General features: G+C 42.0%; 1 protein-coding gene across 1 annotated transcript; it reads right to left on the bottom strand.

The window, feature by feature from the left end:
• Nucleotides 1–160: 160 nt before the first annotated feature.
• Nucleotides 161–15916, bottom strand: LOC105389581 (nischarin). Its single transcript, XM_011560722.3, has 4 exons — nucleotides 15293–15916; nucleotides 14921–15167; nucleotides 14456–14574; nucleotides 161–1719 (listed from the first exon to the last, which is right to left on the bottom strand). Exons 1-4 carry the CDS (start codon nucleotides 15731–15733, stop codon nucleotides 1123–1125), a joined length of 1404 nt encoding a protein of 467 aa, XP_011559024.3. The 5' UTR covers nucleotides 15734–15916; the 3' UTR covers nucleotides 161–1122.
• Nucleotides 15917–17503: the final 1587 nt, after the last annotated feature.

The raw sequence follows: 17503 nt of genomic DNA, 5'->3' as shown, positions 1-17503 counted from the left end.
AAACAAAGTTTCGCCCTTATAGTATTAATAGGATGAACGGAGTGTTGCGGCATCAGTGATGACTGTGATGAGATAATAGATTATGTAAATCGAAACAGGTTGTACATGTTATAAGGCTTCCGTTCAGGGTAAAGTCTATAACAAGTAAAAAGTATACATAGATGATTTATACTTTATGTTTATTGACAACAAATTAACTTATTTAACATGGAAAATAAAATATAGTTATAGGTAATTAGGTATATGTTAGATTTAATCACATTCATAATACTTTTTAATCATAAATACTTGTCATAACTGATAAGATAAATTATCATAATTATAATGACCAATAATTTTAATCTTAGAACAAAGGATGTTCTAAATTATGAGTTGTATGACCAATAGATGTTTCTGCAACATCCTATAGGAATGTGAACAACTAGTATGCCTATGAAGGTTTAAACCCACATTTAAAATGGTTTCAATACAAACATTGGTCATTTATTATTATTACATAGCTTAAAATATTACTACGTTATGAAAATAGGATTTTTAGTACCGCAGTAATATTTAATTCATGGTAATACAATATACTTACTTAAATTACAATTCACTATTACAATTCAAGCTCTTAAAATATAGTTATAATATCACATAGAGGTTAGACACAAATAGACTCATAATATACAGAAAATGTGATAGTCACATGCGAATATCACCATCAACTCAACCATAACATTTTATGTTACTCAGGAATAAGGCATATTCAAATTATACCATTTATGTAATAATGATGATACAAAACTTAATTACTTACAATGTTTAGGACAAATAATTTGTCTCTTTCGATTGTTAAGAAGTTCAACAGGTTCACCTGAGGGGTCCATATTTGCATCATTTCCGGGTATCAGATCTCCATATTCCGCCTCGGCGTATCATGATTAGTTTGATGAAAAATTTGAATACTTGCGACCAAACTAAATATACGCCGAGGCTGCGGTACGGGGAAATAATACAAATGTGGACTCAAGTTTACTTCATACATAAATAACAATAGTTTTCGAGCAAATAAAAGAAAGCTTCAGGTCGTTCGTACTCCTCTCACTGGTCAGGAAGGTAACATCAGCCACACGCCAATCATCAACTTTTATCGCGATTGAAGCTATGACTCGTGTTATTGTTCTGAAGAAAACTGGGGGTCTTACCTTCCTTCATCACCCTCAACGCTTGCAGCACTCTGGCCGTGTCCAGCTCCTTCCCAGACGCCTTCTCATTATCCAGGCACAACTCCGACATCCTGGCATTAAACTGCTCTAGAACCTTCACTCTATAGTCTATGGACGAGGCCACAGGGTTGGCGGTCAACCATAGATATTCCAAACAAGGCAGTTTGCAAATATGCTGCACTTCTTCAACATCTTCTATGACATTGCAGCTGAGATCTAGGCTTTCTAGAGAGTAGAGTCTGGAGAATCCTTGTAAAGAAGATACACCGTTTTGTGACAAGTCTATCTTGACAATGTTGCCTATTTTGGAATGCCAGCTGTCGCAAAGTGTGAACTTGTTCATTGAGAGATTGAGATTACGGAGCTCATGCAGGGAGGAGATGTCGCATAGTTCTGTTAGTTTGTTGGAAGATAGGCTGAGGTGCTGCAGTTTTGGTACGAGTTTGATCGCCCAGTCCACATGCTCTATGTTGTTGCTGGCAAAATTGATGACTGAGAGCTTGTTCCATTTCTGTTAACAAATAAATAAAGATTTGTATTAGAAATTCTACACATCAATTTTATTTAGCATCTAAATGGATGTTAAGTCAAACTGAATATGTTGAATGTAATTTTCATAAGTAAAAGTATGTAAATTGACTTCTGACAATATTCCCTCGTCTGACACTTGTTATGTTAATGAAATAACATAGAACAACGCGGACTCGGGTGTACCCTCGGGAAGCGCCATAGCGATCTTTCTTGATACAAAAAAGTCTGCCAATTTTTGCGGGGGGAAATTTTACCGTTTACCATGATTATGTCTCATGGGACATATCATTATGAGTTTTAATTCCCAGCAATAAGGGTTACGTGAAGTGACATTTAATAATGAACACAGTGTCTTCATTTTTCTTGCCAATGGATGTAACAATTATCGATAAGTGTTATCGATGAATTCGAAAACATGGGTTAGAAATACTAATTTCAAATTAATTAGGTATAGTTAAATTTAATTAGGAATGATTAATAAACGAATTCACCCGCTTTTCGCTGTACATTTATACTCACGTGATAGGTCGCGAGCCGTATCGCCGTTTTTGAATGAGTACAATACACTGAAGTTGTCGAGTAAGTGGGCAACCCGACGGTCAGATGCTTTCAAGCCGCCCCTTCGGGCGGCCTCTGACTAGGCTTAACGACTGCTGCCGTAGCAGCAACCGGGACCCACGGCTTAACGTCCCGTCCGAAGCACGGAAGCGTCCAGAAAAGAACCATTTGAAATCGGTAACTCATGCTGTACCTACCAATGGCTGACCGTGTCAGTTGTTGCTTAACCTCAGTGATCAGTTACGATTACTGAAGCCAATTCGACTACGGACTCTTCCCAACTATGACCTTTATTGTCGATTAATACATATCTACATACTGGTACATCACTATTGCATTTTTTTCACATTGGTTGCTAGGAAACAGCTAATAACAATAAACCATGACCAAATCTGTGATCAATCATCATCGTCGAAAATTTTCGAGCAACTCGCCGAAAGTTTTAGACATACCCGCAATAATTACAATATTGACGCTGCGTTCCAATTTTAACTATTGGGGTGGTCAGGACCCGAGTTGCGTTGAAAGTGTATTCTGTGTGCTTGTCACGACTTCAGAGTAATAACGCATACTTAGTACGTTAGTTGATTTTGGAACGCAGAGTTTTGTTTTGTAAACAAATAATAACAACTTCAATGATGTAACGGCAGATCACCTAACTCTCCGCGACGTGCAATTGCGAATAACATTGCGAGCTGTGTTCATTTGTGTGCTTGTGCGTGTGCGTGGATGGAGGACGTAAAACCAGGCGCCAAGGATGCGCCTACCATAGACTTGTCGGAGCTCGCCGAAGCCATGCCGCAGCAGCAGCAGCTTCAGTTCGAGGGGACATGGCAGACCGTTGCGCCTAGGAAAGTCGGCAACAAAAAACATCGCGCCAATAAGCGCGCTAACAGAAACCGTCGCAAGAGGGAATCGACTGTGGGGACGACTGGTGCAGTGGCCGGTTCGGGTGTCAGTGTAGCCTCAGCGCACGCGTTACCCAGTGCCGCCTCAGTGCCGGCCGCCTCCACAGTCGAGGCCCCCAAGGACAAGGGGAGTAGCGCTGCGATTACGCGCGCGGCACCCACTGTCTCGGCGACCACCACCGTCCCGGCGACCACCACCGTCCCGGCGACCACCACCAACACCGCTGGACCTCGACGCCCCACTCCCAGGGGTAGCAGGGGTAAAAGGAGCAGCTATGCTGCCACCGTCGCGGCGCCGGCCGGTGGGCTTCAGTCCACTGGTGAGCGCAGGCCTGCTGATGCCGAACTAACCTCGGCTAAGCGGGTCCGCCCTGACGAGACAATCTCTCCGAGGGGTGGCGCCAAGCGCGCAAAAGTTGCTCCTGCAGCAGGTCAGGCCCCAACCTACGCCAATGTCGCGCGGACACACCTGCATGTCGCCCTCGTCACCGTGCCGGCGCGCAGCCTCACCGAGGACCAGGCCAACGACCTGAAGGTGGCCGTGCAGAAGATCATAATTCAGCAGCTGGACGTCCCGCTGACTGAAACACCCTTCTGCCCTCTCTTCAAGGGAAAACCACACCTCAGCCACGGGGCCTTGAAGATGTGGTGTGAAGACGACGAGACCCTCGCGTGGCTGAAGAAAACGGTCGAGGTGATGCCATCGCCTGTGCCTAACACCAAGCTCGCGGTCATCGGGCAGTCGGAGCTAGTGCCCAAGGTGAGAGCTGGACTGCTGGTTCCTGACACCTGCACTGACGAGCCGCTGAGCATCCAAAGAACCCTGATCAGGCAAAACAGGATGTACAACGTGGGGGACTGGACCCTGTACGACCGCCAGGTCCACAATGGCAAGGACTCCTTCCTCAACCTCGGCATCCCCAGATCGGAGGTGCCAAGAATCATGGAGCTCGGACGGCAGATGACGTTTGCAGTGGGCAACATCTACATCCGGTTCTTCAACAACGGCGTTCTGGGCAGCCAGCCTCCCGAAGAAAGTGAGGACCCGCTACCAACAGCACCGCTGTGCACCTCCAGCCCCACGTCTGTGAGTGCTGCACCAGTCGAGGCACCAACGACCCTGCCGAGCACCTCCACCGAGACGATGCCTGCTGCGACCCCCGCGGCTCTATCGTCCTGGATCGACGGTGGCGGTCATGACGAAGAGTCGGATGCTGATGCGGAGTCGGTGGACAGTGATGTTCTCCGCTCGCCTCAGTAACCTCTCCGTCATTCAAACCAACCTCCAGCACAAGCAGATTGCGGCGGCTACCCTACGCAGGCAGCTGGAGGTCAACACCGGGACCATCGCCCTGATCCAGGAGCCGTGGATCAGGGGAAGCCGTATCTGCGGTCTCAGCAACATTGGGGGTAAGTTGTTTTTAAACACCTCTATTCTTAACCCACGCACGTGTATTTACATGCCCCGTTCTGTGGACGCGGTACAACTCACCCAGTTCTGCACGAAAGATTTAACAGCTGTGTTAGTTCAGAACTTGGTGGGTAACTGTAGTTCAATTGTACTAGCGTCCGCCTACATGCCTGGCGATGGAGATCCTCCACCCGGTGAGTTGGCGGACCTGGTGCATCACTGCGAGTCCAACTCCCTAGAGCTGATCATCGCTGCGGATACCAACGCGCACCATCCGCTCTGGGGCAGTGAAACTCCCAACAGAAGGGGTGAAAACCTGGTAACTTACTTATTTTCAACAAACCTTAACATTCTTAATATAGGCTCTGAACCGACGTTCGTTTCATCGCGTTACCAAACAATTGTTGACGTCACTTTTGCTACTACTGGCGTCACTGACCTAATTTCGGACTGGCATGTATCAAACGAACCATCCTGTGCCGATCATAGAAGAATATGTTTTAAACTTCAAGCGAAACCACCGCAAGTCAAACCGCGTCGTAACCCGCGGAAGACTGACCGAACTAAATACGTTCAAGCACTAACACAAAACTTCCAAACTATAAACTTTAAAGACATGTCGCAATCCACCGCGGCTATAGAAACCAATGTTTTGTCACTAACAACATGTATAACAACATCTTATGAACAAGCATGTCCACTTACGTCTCCGCCTACTCGGCCCAGAACCTCCCACTGGTGGGGACCGGAGCTTGAGAGACTGAGACGTAAGATTAGGAAGCTGTTTAATAGGGCAAAAAACACTAGACACTATGCTGACTGGGAGCTATATAAAGAAGCTCAAAAACATTACAAAAAACGAATAAGAATCCGCCAAGGAGACTCATGGCGTCGATTCTGCGAAAACATTGAATCCAACAACGAAGCAGCTAGAGTCCGAAAAATCTTAGACTGCGGTCAAAATAAAAACCTTGGCTGCCTAAAAAAAGCCGATAAAACCTATACTAACAACGATAAAGAAACGTGCCAAGTACTCCTTGAAACGCATTTCCCAGACTGCCGCCTCGTTGGTGATCTGACCTGGGATAATAGCGAGCACTCGAACCCGTCAATATCTGATTGGATAACCGCCCAAGAATTAGTAACCGTTGAAAAAATTGAATGGGCCATAAACAGCTTTCTACCTTTTAAATCAGCTGGTTTGGATGGTATATTCCCCGCGCTCCTAGTGTGGGGACAACAGGTTATCGTGCAAAGCTTAGCGAATATTTTTAAGGCTTGCTTAGCACATAACTACATTCCTAAACAGTGGAGAGAGGTGAAAGCAACCTTTATTCCTAAATCAGGAAAAAGTGACTACACGGATCCAAAGTCCTACAGACCTATTAGTTTAACGTCGTTTCTACTAAAGACCCTAGAAAGACTTTGTGACAGACACATACGAGATAATAATCTCAAACAAAAACCATTACATAACAGCCAACATGCCTATACCGCTGGCAAATCGACCGAAACAGCACTCCATAGCGTAGTGAACAAAATTGAATGTGCGCTAACAAACAAAGAATCAACACTAGGTGCCTTTATAGACATAGAAGGGGCCTTTGATAAAACAAACTTCGATAGTATCAACATTGCCTTAACCAAATATAATGTTAATCCTACTCTACGGGGTTGGATAAATAATATGTTAAAGTTAAGAGCAGTACAACTCAACCTAAACGGGACAACCAGATGCATTGTAGCTAAAGGCTGCCCTCAAGGCGGGGTCCTTTCACCTCTACTGTGGAATCTGGTAGTTGACGACCTCCTTAGACGACTCAACAGCAGCGGCTTCTATACAGTCGGCTATGCAGATGACCTCACCATCCTCATTAGTGGGAAATTCGAGAACCTTCATTGTAGCGTTATTATTATTAAATTCTTTATTGCACAAAGTAAATTGGTACAAAGGCGAACTTAATGCTAGCAGCATTTTCTACCAGTTAACCTTTGGTGATGTTGAAAAAGTGATTGGTAGTGCTTAAGGCTTTGAGGAAAGAAGATGGTTTATATTGAGTACTTAACCGAAATATTAATATCTTAATATATATCTATCTATACAATATAAATATACACATGATACCTAAATAAATACATTACATACATACATAAATACATACATAAAATTACTATCATCATCATCATCACACAGATAGGGATCAGTTAGGCAGAATGTTCTGCTCTTGGAGGTAGTGGAGACGAACTTTAGATTTAAAAAGATCTATAGACTTAGTTTGTCTTATATCCAGTGGTAACTTGTTCCACAAGCGAACCGCTGTCACAGTGAAAGAATCAGAATACCCTGCCGCATTATGCTCTGGGGTACGAAAGAGAAGATTGCGACTTGACCGTTGAGGACGGTCAGAAAAGTCGAAGAACGTGAAGCGTTCTGTTAGGTAGGATGGGGCACAAGCATTGTAGACTATACTATGAACGAGAGATAGAATATGAGCATTCCTTCGGTGACGGATATTGAGCCACTTGAGTTTGTTACGAAAATCAGAGACATGATCATACTTACGCAGGCCAAAAATATAGCGAATGCATAAGTTGAGCAGACGGTCGAGTTTATCAAGTAGCTCTTCGGTGAGATCAGGATAGCACACATCTGCATAATCAATAATTGGGAGCAACAATGAGTTGACTAGCGTAACTTTGGTCGAGTACGGCAGGAAGTTCTGAAGGCGTTTAAGTCCATGCATGGATGCATAGATCTTACGGCTGACCTCAGAAACCTGCAGCTCCCAAGACAAATTGCTCTGTATGTGGAGACCAAGATTTTTTACATTGTCACAGTATGACAAGCTAATTCCATCGAACACAACGGGTGGTAACGGTCCAAGTCTGGCCAGGTGAAACCTGCTGCCCACAAACATAACTTGCGTCTTTGAGGGATTAACAAGAAGACCATAATGAGCAGTCCAAGTTTTGACTGCTTCAAGATCGGCACTCATCTTGTTAATTGCCTCTAGGACGTCATCGGGACCACATGAAACATACAACTGAAGGTCATCAGCGTACAGGTGGTAGGAGCTATACTTAAGGACGGATACAAGGGTGTTGATGAATACGGAAAATAGGATAGGGGAAAGGACACCACCCTGCGGAACGCCGGCTGTAACATCACACCAATCCGATTCAACGTTATCCGTACGGATGCGTTGTCGGCGATCACACAGATATGAAGTGAACCACTCGGCTACTAAACCAGATATATTGAGAGACCGGAGTATGGACAAGAGGATGTCATGATCCACGCAGTTGAACGCGTTGCTAAAATCAAGCAGTGTCAGGAGAGTTAATTGGCGATCGTCCACGGCCTTACGAAAGTCATCTGTTATTTTTATTAGGGCAGAGCAGGTACTATGGGATGGACGAAATCCCGACTGATAAGGATTTAGGAGATTATTACATGAGAGGAAATTTGAGAACTGTCGCATCACCACACGTTCAAGGACCTTAGAAAGAAATGGTAGAATGGATATAGGCCGGTAATGCTTGAACTCAACAGGATCTGAAATTTTGGGAACGGGAACCATGAAGGCATATTTCCAAAGGAGAGGAAACGTGCCTGAGGATAAGGAAAAGTTAATGATGTAGGTAATAGGAGATAGGATGGATTGGAGAATGGGGAGCAGCATATCACGACCAATGCCGTCATTACCTACCGCCTTGCTTGGGATGGAGAGAATAATCTTTTTTATATCTGATTCAGTAGCCGGTGAGAAGTAGAATGCACTTGATGCTGCTACAGGGAGAGCTTGAATGCGATTTATCGTCAGAGCTTTGGTGCAAGGATCAAGGGTATGGGGAGGGGATGAGAAATGGCGATTAAGGCCTTCCTTGTCGACAGACAGGGGTACGTCACTCCTGCACTTACCGAAACCCAAAGAATGGAGAAATTGCCAAAGGTTTTTTGACGAACAATTTTCGACACACGAGTGTATATGACGACGCTTAGCATTGCGTATCATCGTATTGCATCGGTTACGTGCACGTTTGAAGTGGTTCCAGTTAGTCTCCGATGGATCTTTTTTATGTTTGCGTCGCAGTGCATCTCGATGTGCCATCTGTCTGCGTATCTCAGCTGTCAGCCAAGGGGCTGGGGGCCGCTTCATGCGGACTGGATGGAGAGGCGCATGACGATCGAGTAGGTCGGTGACGAGGCTATTAAAGCACTTGACCATATCATCGATACTATCCATGCCCTCTATTTGTGACCAGTCCGTGTTAGCTGCGTCTTTAGCCAATTTTTCCTGGTCCATTCTCGCAAAGCTACGCTGAAATATAATTTTAGGTTTGGGTTTGGGGACTTTAAGTTTATATGAAGCAAAGATCAGGTCATGGTGAGAAAATCCAGAGGCAGTAAACTGACCGTGGGATGCAATCCGTTCCTTGTTTGATGTGATTATGTGATCTATGAGGGTATGGGAGTCATTGACATGGTGAGTGGGATCTAATTTAGGGATGTGGAGATTGAGAGAAGTAGTCAATGAGAGGAGCTTACGGGAACGGACATTATGTTGCAGAAGGCAGGTGTTAAAATCACCCATCAGCACCGCATGTTCGTATTCTGGCAGATGTGTGTCCAGCAATTGTTCAAGCGCGTCAAAGTAGTCGGAGTTGGGAGGAGCATACACAACACCCAACATAAACTTCACCGTATTGAAGTCAAGTTCAAGAAGAATAAACTCCATGCCTTTGTTGTACTTAGGGGGAGAGGTAGCTAATATTCGGTACTTAATATCGGCACGAAGATATATGGCGACCCCACCACAACCCTTCTCAAGTCGGTCGTTTCTGATGAGAATGTACCCAGGCAAAGAGAAAGAAGTTGTTGGTAGTGAGGGCTTGAGGAACGATTCGGACACTAGACACGCATGAATGCAATTGCTGGTAAATGTTGAAAGAAGTTCAGAATAATGTGAAGGAATGCTTTGAGCGTTAATGTGACAGAGATTCAGATTCTTGGGGAATGGTGAGAAAGCGTTGTGTAGCAGATCACTTAGATGAACACAATCATCACTAGATACATCTGAGAGCGAGTCTAACGAGTAAAACAAGTCAGAATTTATCGACAGATCCATAAATTACAACACCTATCTAAATCTTTTGACGGTATGATGATAATAGTATAGATAATAAATAAAATAAATATTCAATATAATATATACCTAACTAATAAGAAAATAGATATGAACCAATAATACAATCTAATGGTTAAATACACTAATTTCGTTCTCTATTAATCAATTAAAATTCCAATCAATTTATCTACATCCACTGCCGGCCCACTGTAAAAAATAAATAAATAGAAAAGTAAATTTACAAAATGGTTACACAGCTGATTATACCAATAGTTATCACTCAGAACATAAATTACAGAGAACGGAACGTTACATGACCAGAGCAATATTAATATTTTGTGAAATGGCAACATTATAACAATATGTCAAAGTCAAAGTCACAATTTCTGTCAGCTGTCAAGCGGAAATCGATTTCAATCAGTGTTGCCATTAGCGTACATTTTACACATTTGACGTACTATTTTAGCCTCCCATGTGTAATGTGTATATAATTGGTCCATGTAATGTACCATTTAAACTTAACTTCCAATATCATGATTATCATGTGTAAAATCTTTGTTTATGGACTATTTTACGTATTTTTTTTGGAATCGCAGCAAAAAAATTATTAACCACAATTAGTTACGATTTTGATTTTCTTGTATGATTATTTTCTCAACCAATATGATTATTACATGATTACAATGAGTATAAGTATATCATACATAAAACTGCGGGGTACCTACTCTGAAGGATTTAGGACATTGTAACACTTTTTAAAATGCTATAATAAATATAGGTACGTTTCTCACGACTAAAATCTATTAAAATATAGTACTTCTGCTGACGAGCAGGTGCGAAAGAGCTGGAAAAGCTAAATTGAGTGATTTTAGTAAAAAAAACAGCTCATGTACGGTTTTAACCCTAAATGTACGTTTTCAGCGCTGGATATGTGCGTTTTGAGAACTCCGTTGCGGCAACACTGATTTCAATTCAACAGATAATTTCAAATGTGGGTAAGGTGAGCCTAATGTCGGAAAAAAGTACAGTATTACACAAATCTAATTAGCCAAACGAAAATGAAGTGATAGGCGATAGAAAACATTAGATTTAACAATGTGAATAGGGACTAGAGTGCTGTGGCAAAGATTAACAATGAAATCACTGATGAGTGATACTTGTTTGCTACTGTACTTATTACTACAAAAGTTGCAATGAATTGGGCCAATGATTCTGCACTGAGTACTGGGAAACAAATATGGTAAGTAGTCTAAAGGCAATACCTAAGAATACCCTAGGTTATTTCAGGCATTTTTACTTAACCAATTTGTTCTTTTTTGCAGCCCGGTCCAGAGCAGGCCGAGATGCCATGTCTACTGGGGCCTGCGTGGGCGCCGGTATCGCATCGAGGTCCTGCCTGGAGTTGATGCGGATCTTGTTGCCACCGTCCGGGGGCTTGACAAAGACATTGCCATCCTGCGTCCAGCAGTTCTTCATCCCGAACCGGCGGCGAGCTTCCAGAAACATATCTCGCCTTCTAGCAGTCAAGAACTCACAGATGGAAACGGGTGTGGCTTTCAGAGACTTCTTCTTGCCCCACACTTGTGCCCTGGTTGCTGCATCTCTGAACCTAACCAGAATGGGACGTGGTCGGTCAGTCTTAGAGGCCGTTGAAGCAGAGTTCAGCCGGAAGCATTTTTTTATGTCACTTGCTGTGAAGTCACTAAGGCCAAGTTTCTGCACACACATTGATGATACCACCTTGGAGACGTCTTCATCAGTGGACTCACAGACACCACGGAATAGCAGGAACTTGCGACGCCCCTGGTTGTCCAGGTCATCCGACACCTGGGTGACCGCAGCTATCTGTGTCTTCAGGAGGTTGAGTGTCTGCAGTATGCACTCCTTGAAGGTCCTGAAGTCAGCTGCCAGCTGTTCCAAGGTTGGTGTAGAGGTGTTGGCGGCTGCTAAGCGAGCATCAAAGGTGGCTAGACCCTGGCTCAACTTGGCTTCCAGCTTGTTGATGGCAGCCACGGGGTCAGGTGAAGACAGTGTGGGCTTGCTGCTGGTCCTTTTCTTCATCTTGTGTGTGTTTGGTGAAGTGGTGGCAGTGGATGATTTGTGCTATTTTTAAACTAGCTCATATATGCAGATTTCTTATGTACTTGGGTACACGTACAAGTAAGTATACTGTTAATTGTTATTTATGTGATAAATATGTAAATAAACAATTTAAAATAAATAATTTAATTAGCAAAACAAATACACATGTGTATTGCTTGACTACCCTCGAGAGAAAAAATGCAGGCCGCAATGAAAATTGTCGAGCAATGGTGCAGGGAGTATCGACTAAAAGTCAATCCCAGTAAAACAGAATTAGTCCTATTCACTAACAAGAGAAAACTCAATAACATGAGCTTGCCTACATTATTTGGTACTCAACTAACACTTTCAACTGAAGTGAAATATCTTGGCATAACGCTAGATAACAAGTTGAACTGGAATAAACATCTCGATAACAAAATAAAACAGGCTACGATCGCTTTCTGGCAGTGTAAGCGAATGTTAGGAAAAACCTGGGGCCTTAAACCAAAATTAACATTATGGCTGTACAAAGCTGTCATACGACCTACCATAACTTACGGTTCTGTAGTCTGGTGGCCCAGAACAGAACTTAGCTCAGTAAAAAACAAGCTGCAAAAGCTACAAAGGCTTGCATGTGTAGCCATCACAGGATGCATGAAATCAACACCCACGGCCGCACTCGAGGTACTTCTCGACCTTCCACCATTACATCTCGTGGTGAAACAGGAAGCAGCTGCCGCCGGTTTTAGACTAAGAGCAGCCGGCCTCTGGGCAAATAACTCAACAGCGTCACACACATCCATTATGTTGGAAGCCATAAAACATCAACCAATGATGGCAGCCACTGGTGATCGAATACCGCTTATCCATATATTTAATAGGCACTACAACATTCAATTGCATGAAGAACCAAGAGATCAGTCCAGTATATATGAACTGAGAATATACACTGATGGATCCAAAAAAACGTCAGGTACGGGTGCTGGTGTCCACTCGGATGACCTAAACATTCATTTTTCACTGGCACTAGGCAAATACAACACAATCTTTCAGGCTGAATGTGTTGCTATTACACGGGCCGCTAACGCAGTCAAATCTAGAAAGGTTACGAATCAACGTATTCGTATCCTATCTGATAGTGCTGCAGTTCTGCTAGCTTTGTCTAGCAAAACTATAACTTCGGGGCTAGTACTAGAGTGTCACTCAGCTCTAGAATCGCTTGCCTCACAAAACAATACCATAACCCTCCAGTGGATAAAAGGGCACAGCGGGTCGCTGGGGAACGACGCTGCTGATGAACTTGCACGAAAGGGATCTGACACTGCACCAATAGGCCCAGAGCCGATAGTACCGATCCCTTTCAACCAAATTCGCTCTTGGTTGCGTTCCCGAACGACAGAATGCCACACCAATCTCTGGAGTAACAGTGCCGAGTGCAAACAAACAAAAGCTTTTGTACCACTAATTAATACTAAACTAACACGCAAATTATTATGCTTGGACAGAGCAAACTTACGTGTCGTGATAAGTACCATAACAGGCCACTGCCGGTTAAATAAACACCTATATCGCATGAAAATCTCCACCACTCCTCTTTGCAGAAGTTGCATGGAGGAAGATGAAACAGCTTCCCATGTCTTGTTACATTGCAAAGGCGTGGAGACACTACGATCAAAAATCCTCGGATCTCCGGGGTCCCTCCGGGAAGTCATGAGCAACCTAGGTCGTCTACTGGCTTTCTGGCGTGAGCTTGGGTGGCTCAATAGCTAGTCACCCCATAGGTATTTCACGCATAATGGCCCACCTTGGAGGCTAAATGCGGAAAATCAGCTCGCCATGATAGATAGATAGATAGATCTGTGATCAAATCCGGAATCCGGATATTCTATGAATTGAAGCTGTCATTTTAGTATGTAAACAAATCATTTTCTATGAAACGAACGCTTTGCCAACTAGATTGAGTCTAGTGAAAATTGAGACTGCAACTAGTTTTTATAAATCGGTGGGCCTTTCTGGCCTACCACCCCGCCAGAGGGGAACGTCTGCCTATTTCGTCTCCAGACCATTCATACTCAATGTGAAATAACCATATAGGCGTGCAGATTATCTATTTATAAGTTAGAATTGATATTGTTAATGAATACGCCACAAATTGACCCACTTAGTACGGCTGGTTTACGATAAACGCGGCACGAGCAGACGCGAGGTCAGCGTCATGATAACAAAACGATGACATGTTATACAATATGCAACCTTTGCCCTACTAGGTCATATTTTTTTATATTGCATGTATAATTTTTTCATCCGATTTGTATGATGAGACAAAAAGTCTGAAAAGATTTTTCTCACACCAATAAAATTAAAACATGTCTTTTCAGCCAATAAGCAATCATAGTTGACTACTGGACATATTCTGCCACAGACTAACACAGAACAGGATCCATACTGAAGGTTTCAGTATCCACCCTTACCTACCTATTGATTGGTTTGTTGCACCACCTCTACACTACATTTGAAACAGTATTGTAGAAATGATAAATAATTATTTAGTGACTATCTGGATTTATCCACTGAGCGTTGTTTTACTGTGCATCTTTTAAAAGTTTTCCCAAAGAAATTTCAGGTTTGAAAGTAGCATAAACTCACCACAGTATCAGCAATGCTGGAAGGGTCCTTGTGCACGATGTCTACCAGAAGGAACTCGTTCAATGACACCACACCAGCTATCAGCACCGACAGGCTCCTCAAGGTATCTCGGAGACCACCTGAAATATTTAAAAAGGTGTAAGTCTATTTCTGTATCCTGTTTGGTTTTGGTAGGTTAATCAAACAGCCTCTACTAAATTTTCATTAGTTATTCAAAAGAATGAGTAATACATGAATATACATATTGATGACTCAGGTCTCAAGCTTATACATTTACACAGAAAGTACAGATTAATAAGTTTTAATACATAGCAGTCTCTGCCTTTATTTAACTGCACAAGAACTGTGAACCTAGTACCTGTTATGCCTTCTAAGACCTTAATTAAAAATATTTAATATTATATAATATTTTTAAACTGTTTTTGAATTTACAATGTATTTTAATTATTAATTTATCATACATACCAACACTCTGAATGCATCCCATAGGCACTCCAAGTACAGTCAACTCTTGTAGACTCTTGAAAGGCACCAGATCGAAATGCAAGTTATTAGGCACCACATCGCTGGTGCCGAGCTTCTCGTAGCTGCCCTCAATGTTGAGGGAGTGCAGCTGGCAGCAGAAGTCCAGGATGTGGCTGAAGTCATACATCTTGTCAGGTTTTTCCGTTGGCGGACACGCCATTTTTAGCCTCTCGCTTATTGCGTGTAGCTGAAATTTATGGAGTTTCATTAATCATGAAGTGACGAAAATACATAAACATGTTAATATGATTCTTATTAGATAAAATTATGGTAAAGCTATAGTCATAAACCTTCAATAAACTAGAAACATACCTCTAAAGGAGTAAATGTGTAAGGCTTCTTAGTTTGCAGTAGCTTGTCTCCTTCCAAAAACAACTTCTTAGCAAGCTCTTGCAGTAGAAAAAATATGTCATACAGATGGAAGTCCAGAAAATGCGCAAACTCATACGGCATCGCCAGTCGTAAATAGTTGAAGACATTTTTGAGGTATTCATTGAGTGCCTCTCGCCTCTGCTCTACAAACTTTGGTGTTTTGTTTCTGATAACTTTCTTGGGGGGAAGCAGGTCTTTAGCCACGCCATGGTCGGCCACCAGCTTCTCGTGTAGTTCCACAAAGTCACTGTAGCGATGCAACACGCTCCAGCTAACAGAACCAACTTTTACTGTTATTTTGTAAAAAGTTACACTGTCTTTTGTGGATGTATCTTCAATGTTTACACTGCTGTCTTCCCTGTGATTCACAAATGACGACATTTTTGGAAAGTAGAGAAGCACTAGTTACGTAAGATTATTTCAAGCGGATAGTTTGGGTGCATTGAAATTGGAAATAATAACAAATTTCCGCGTATTACATGATGATGAGCATGGGAAAAAAACTAAAAGCAAGCTGAAAAAATATTGTTTTGACGTTTTTCATTGACACAACTAGTGATGTTTTTGAATCGGTATTTGGTACCGGTAATGCTACGATAGTTCCTTTTCAAGGTTACTAGACTTACAATGGGCCAGTATATAGGACAGTGGCTAAAGCAGAGCTAAAACAAAGTTTACTCTGCTGCTCACAATATTTTTTCAAGCTGAAATCTTAACAAAAATAAGCTGCAAACAGCTTTACAATAATAATCACTGAATTCATAGATACTGAAGCCATACCAAAACTCATCCTGTCTCACTCGCTTCATCCTATTCGCATCGCATCTCCATTTATATGGCGATCACCATTTTAATAGTGTTTCTTTATCTGCTCGCGTTATGGTTACATTCTAAGTATTTATGTTCCTTGTTACAATCTTTGCATAGCATTGGATAGTTATATAGGCCATATACGTCGGTGATCCAAATAGCATTATACGTTTTAATACTTGCACAAGTCTTGAGGCTAGTTTTAATCACGCTGATGTGGCTCGTGTGTGGCCGGTATTAGGGACGGCTGTTAAATATGCATAAAACGAAGAAAAACTCGGAAACATTGTTGTAAAATTATTTAATTTTGATTATTTTCCAAAGACTAATAAATATCATGTCCAAAATCATTTGTGCACACACACAAACATTAATTAACACAGCGTTCATCAGACTGGTTATTCACATACAGTTTTACGTGGTGAAAGACTAAACATTAAATATACATAGTACATACACGCTGAATCATATGTATACTGGTAATCCCAGCGATCAAGCCGCAGATTGTCAAAGTTTAGATTTTTTAAATTTATTTGGCCACAAATGCGTCGGTAAAATTAATTGTTCAGCATACATATATTTCAAGAGAAGTTAAATGGAACTGACAAATTAAATCGGCGGTTGCGGCGATCAGTATATCAGAAAATACCTATTTGAAATAAGGTGAATTTAAAAAAGGGTACAATCAACTTCGCAAGTAGCTATGCACTTTTGTACCTGTTCAAACTCATAACTTGCCTATTCGTTAGTTCAATCATTTAAGGTTTGTTAGTTTTAAAGGCACATGTGAATTGTGAAGCTACTTGCTGACTTTTAGGGCTGGCGGTAAGGAAAATGGCTGAGTATGATTGTGTACCCATTGAATGAAATATCAAATATAACTACCACGGACGGTTCACACTTTGTTAACAATACTCCGAGGCAGGACTTGAAGTGAGCTCGCTTTGTGCGAAACAGGCAATACAGTCGCCATTATACCTAATCTAGGTACTAAGCAACACATTCAAACAAAACATAAAATCGTCATACGACACAAAAAATAAATTCAATAAAATAGTATCATAATCAAAAACAAGCAATAAGAATTTTAATAAAATATAAAACTAAGGGTGTCTTGCACAACAAAGTTAAACAAAATTAAATCTATGACCTCTTGCTCTGACATTATACTGTCAGAGCAAGAGACAAACTATTTAATTTTATTTAACTTTGTTGTGCAAGACGCCCTAAGAATCAAAATGTTAAAAAGATAAAATATAGCTAGTGAAACAAAAGCGGCGTTAACTAGTGTCAATAGTAATAGTGAATTGCATGCAATTTTTATGTTGGTTGAAAAATAAA

The sequence above is a fragment of the Plutella xylostella genome, chromosome 7, assembly GCF_932276165.1.
Source record: "Plutella xylostella chromosome 7, ilPluXylo3.1, whole genome shotgun sequence".
NCBI classification, from domain to species: domain Eukaryota; kingdom Metazoa; phylum Arthropoda; class Insecta; order Lepidoptera; family Plutellidae; genus Plutella; species Plutella xylostella.
The sequence above is the reverse complement of the archived record's forward strand: the minus strand, read 5'-3'. Positions and strand labels throughout refer to the sequence as shown.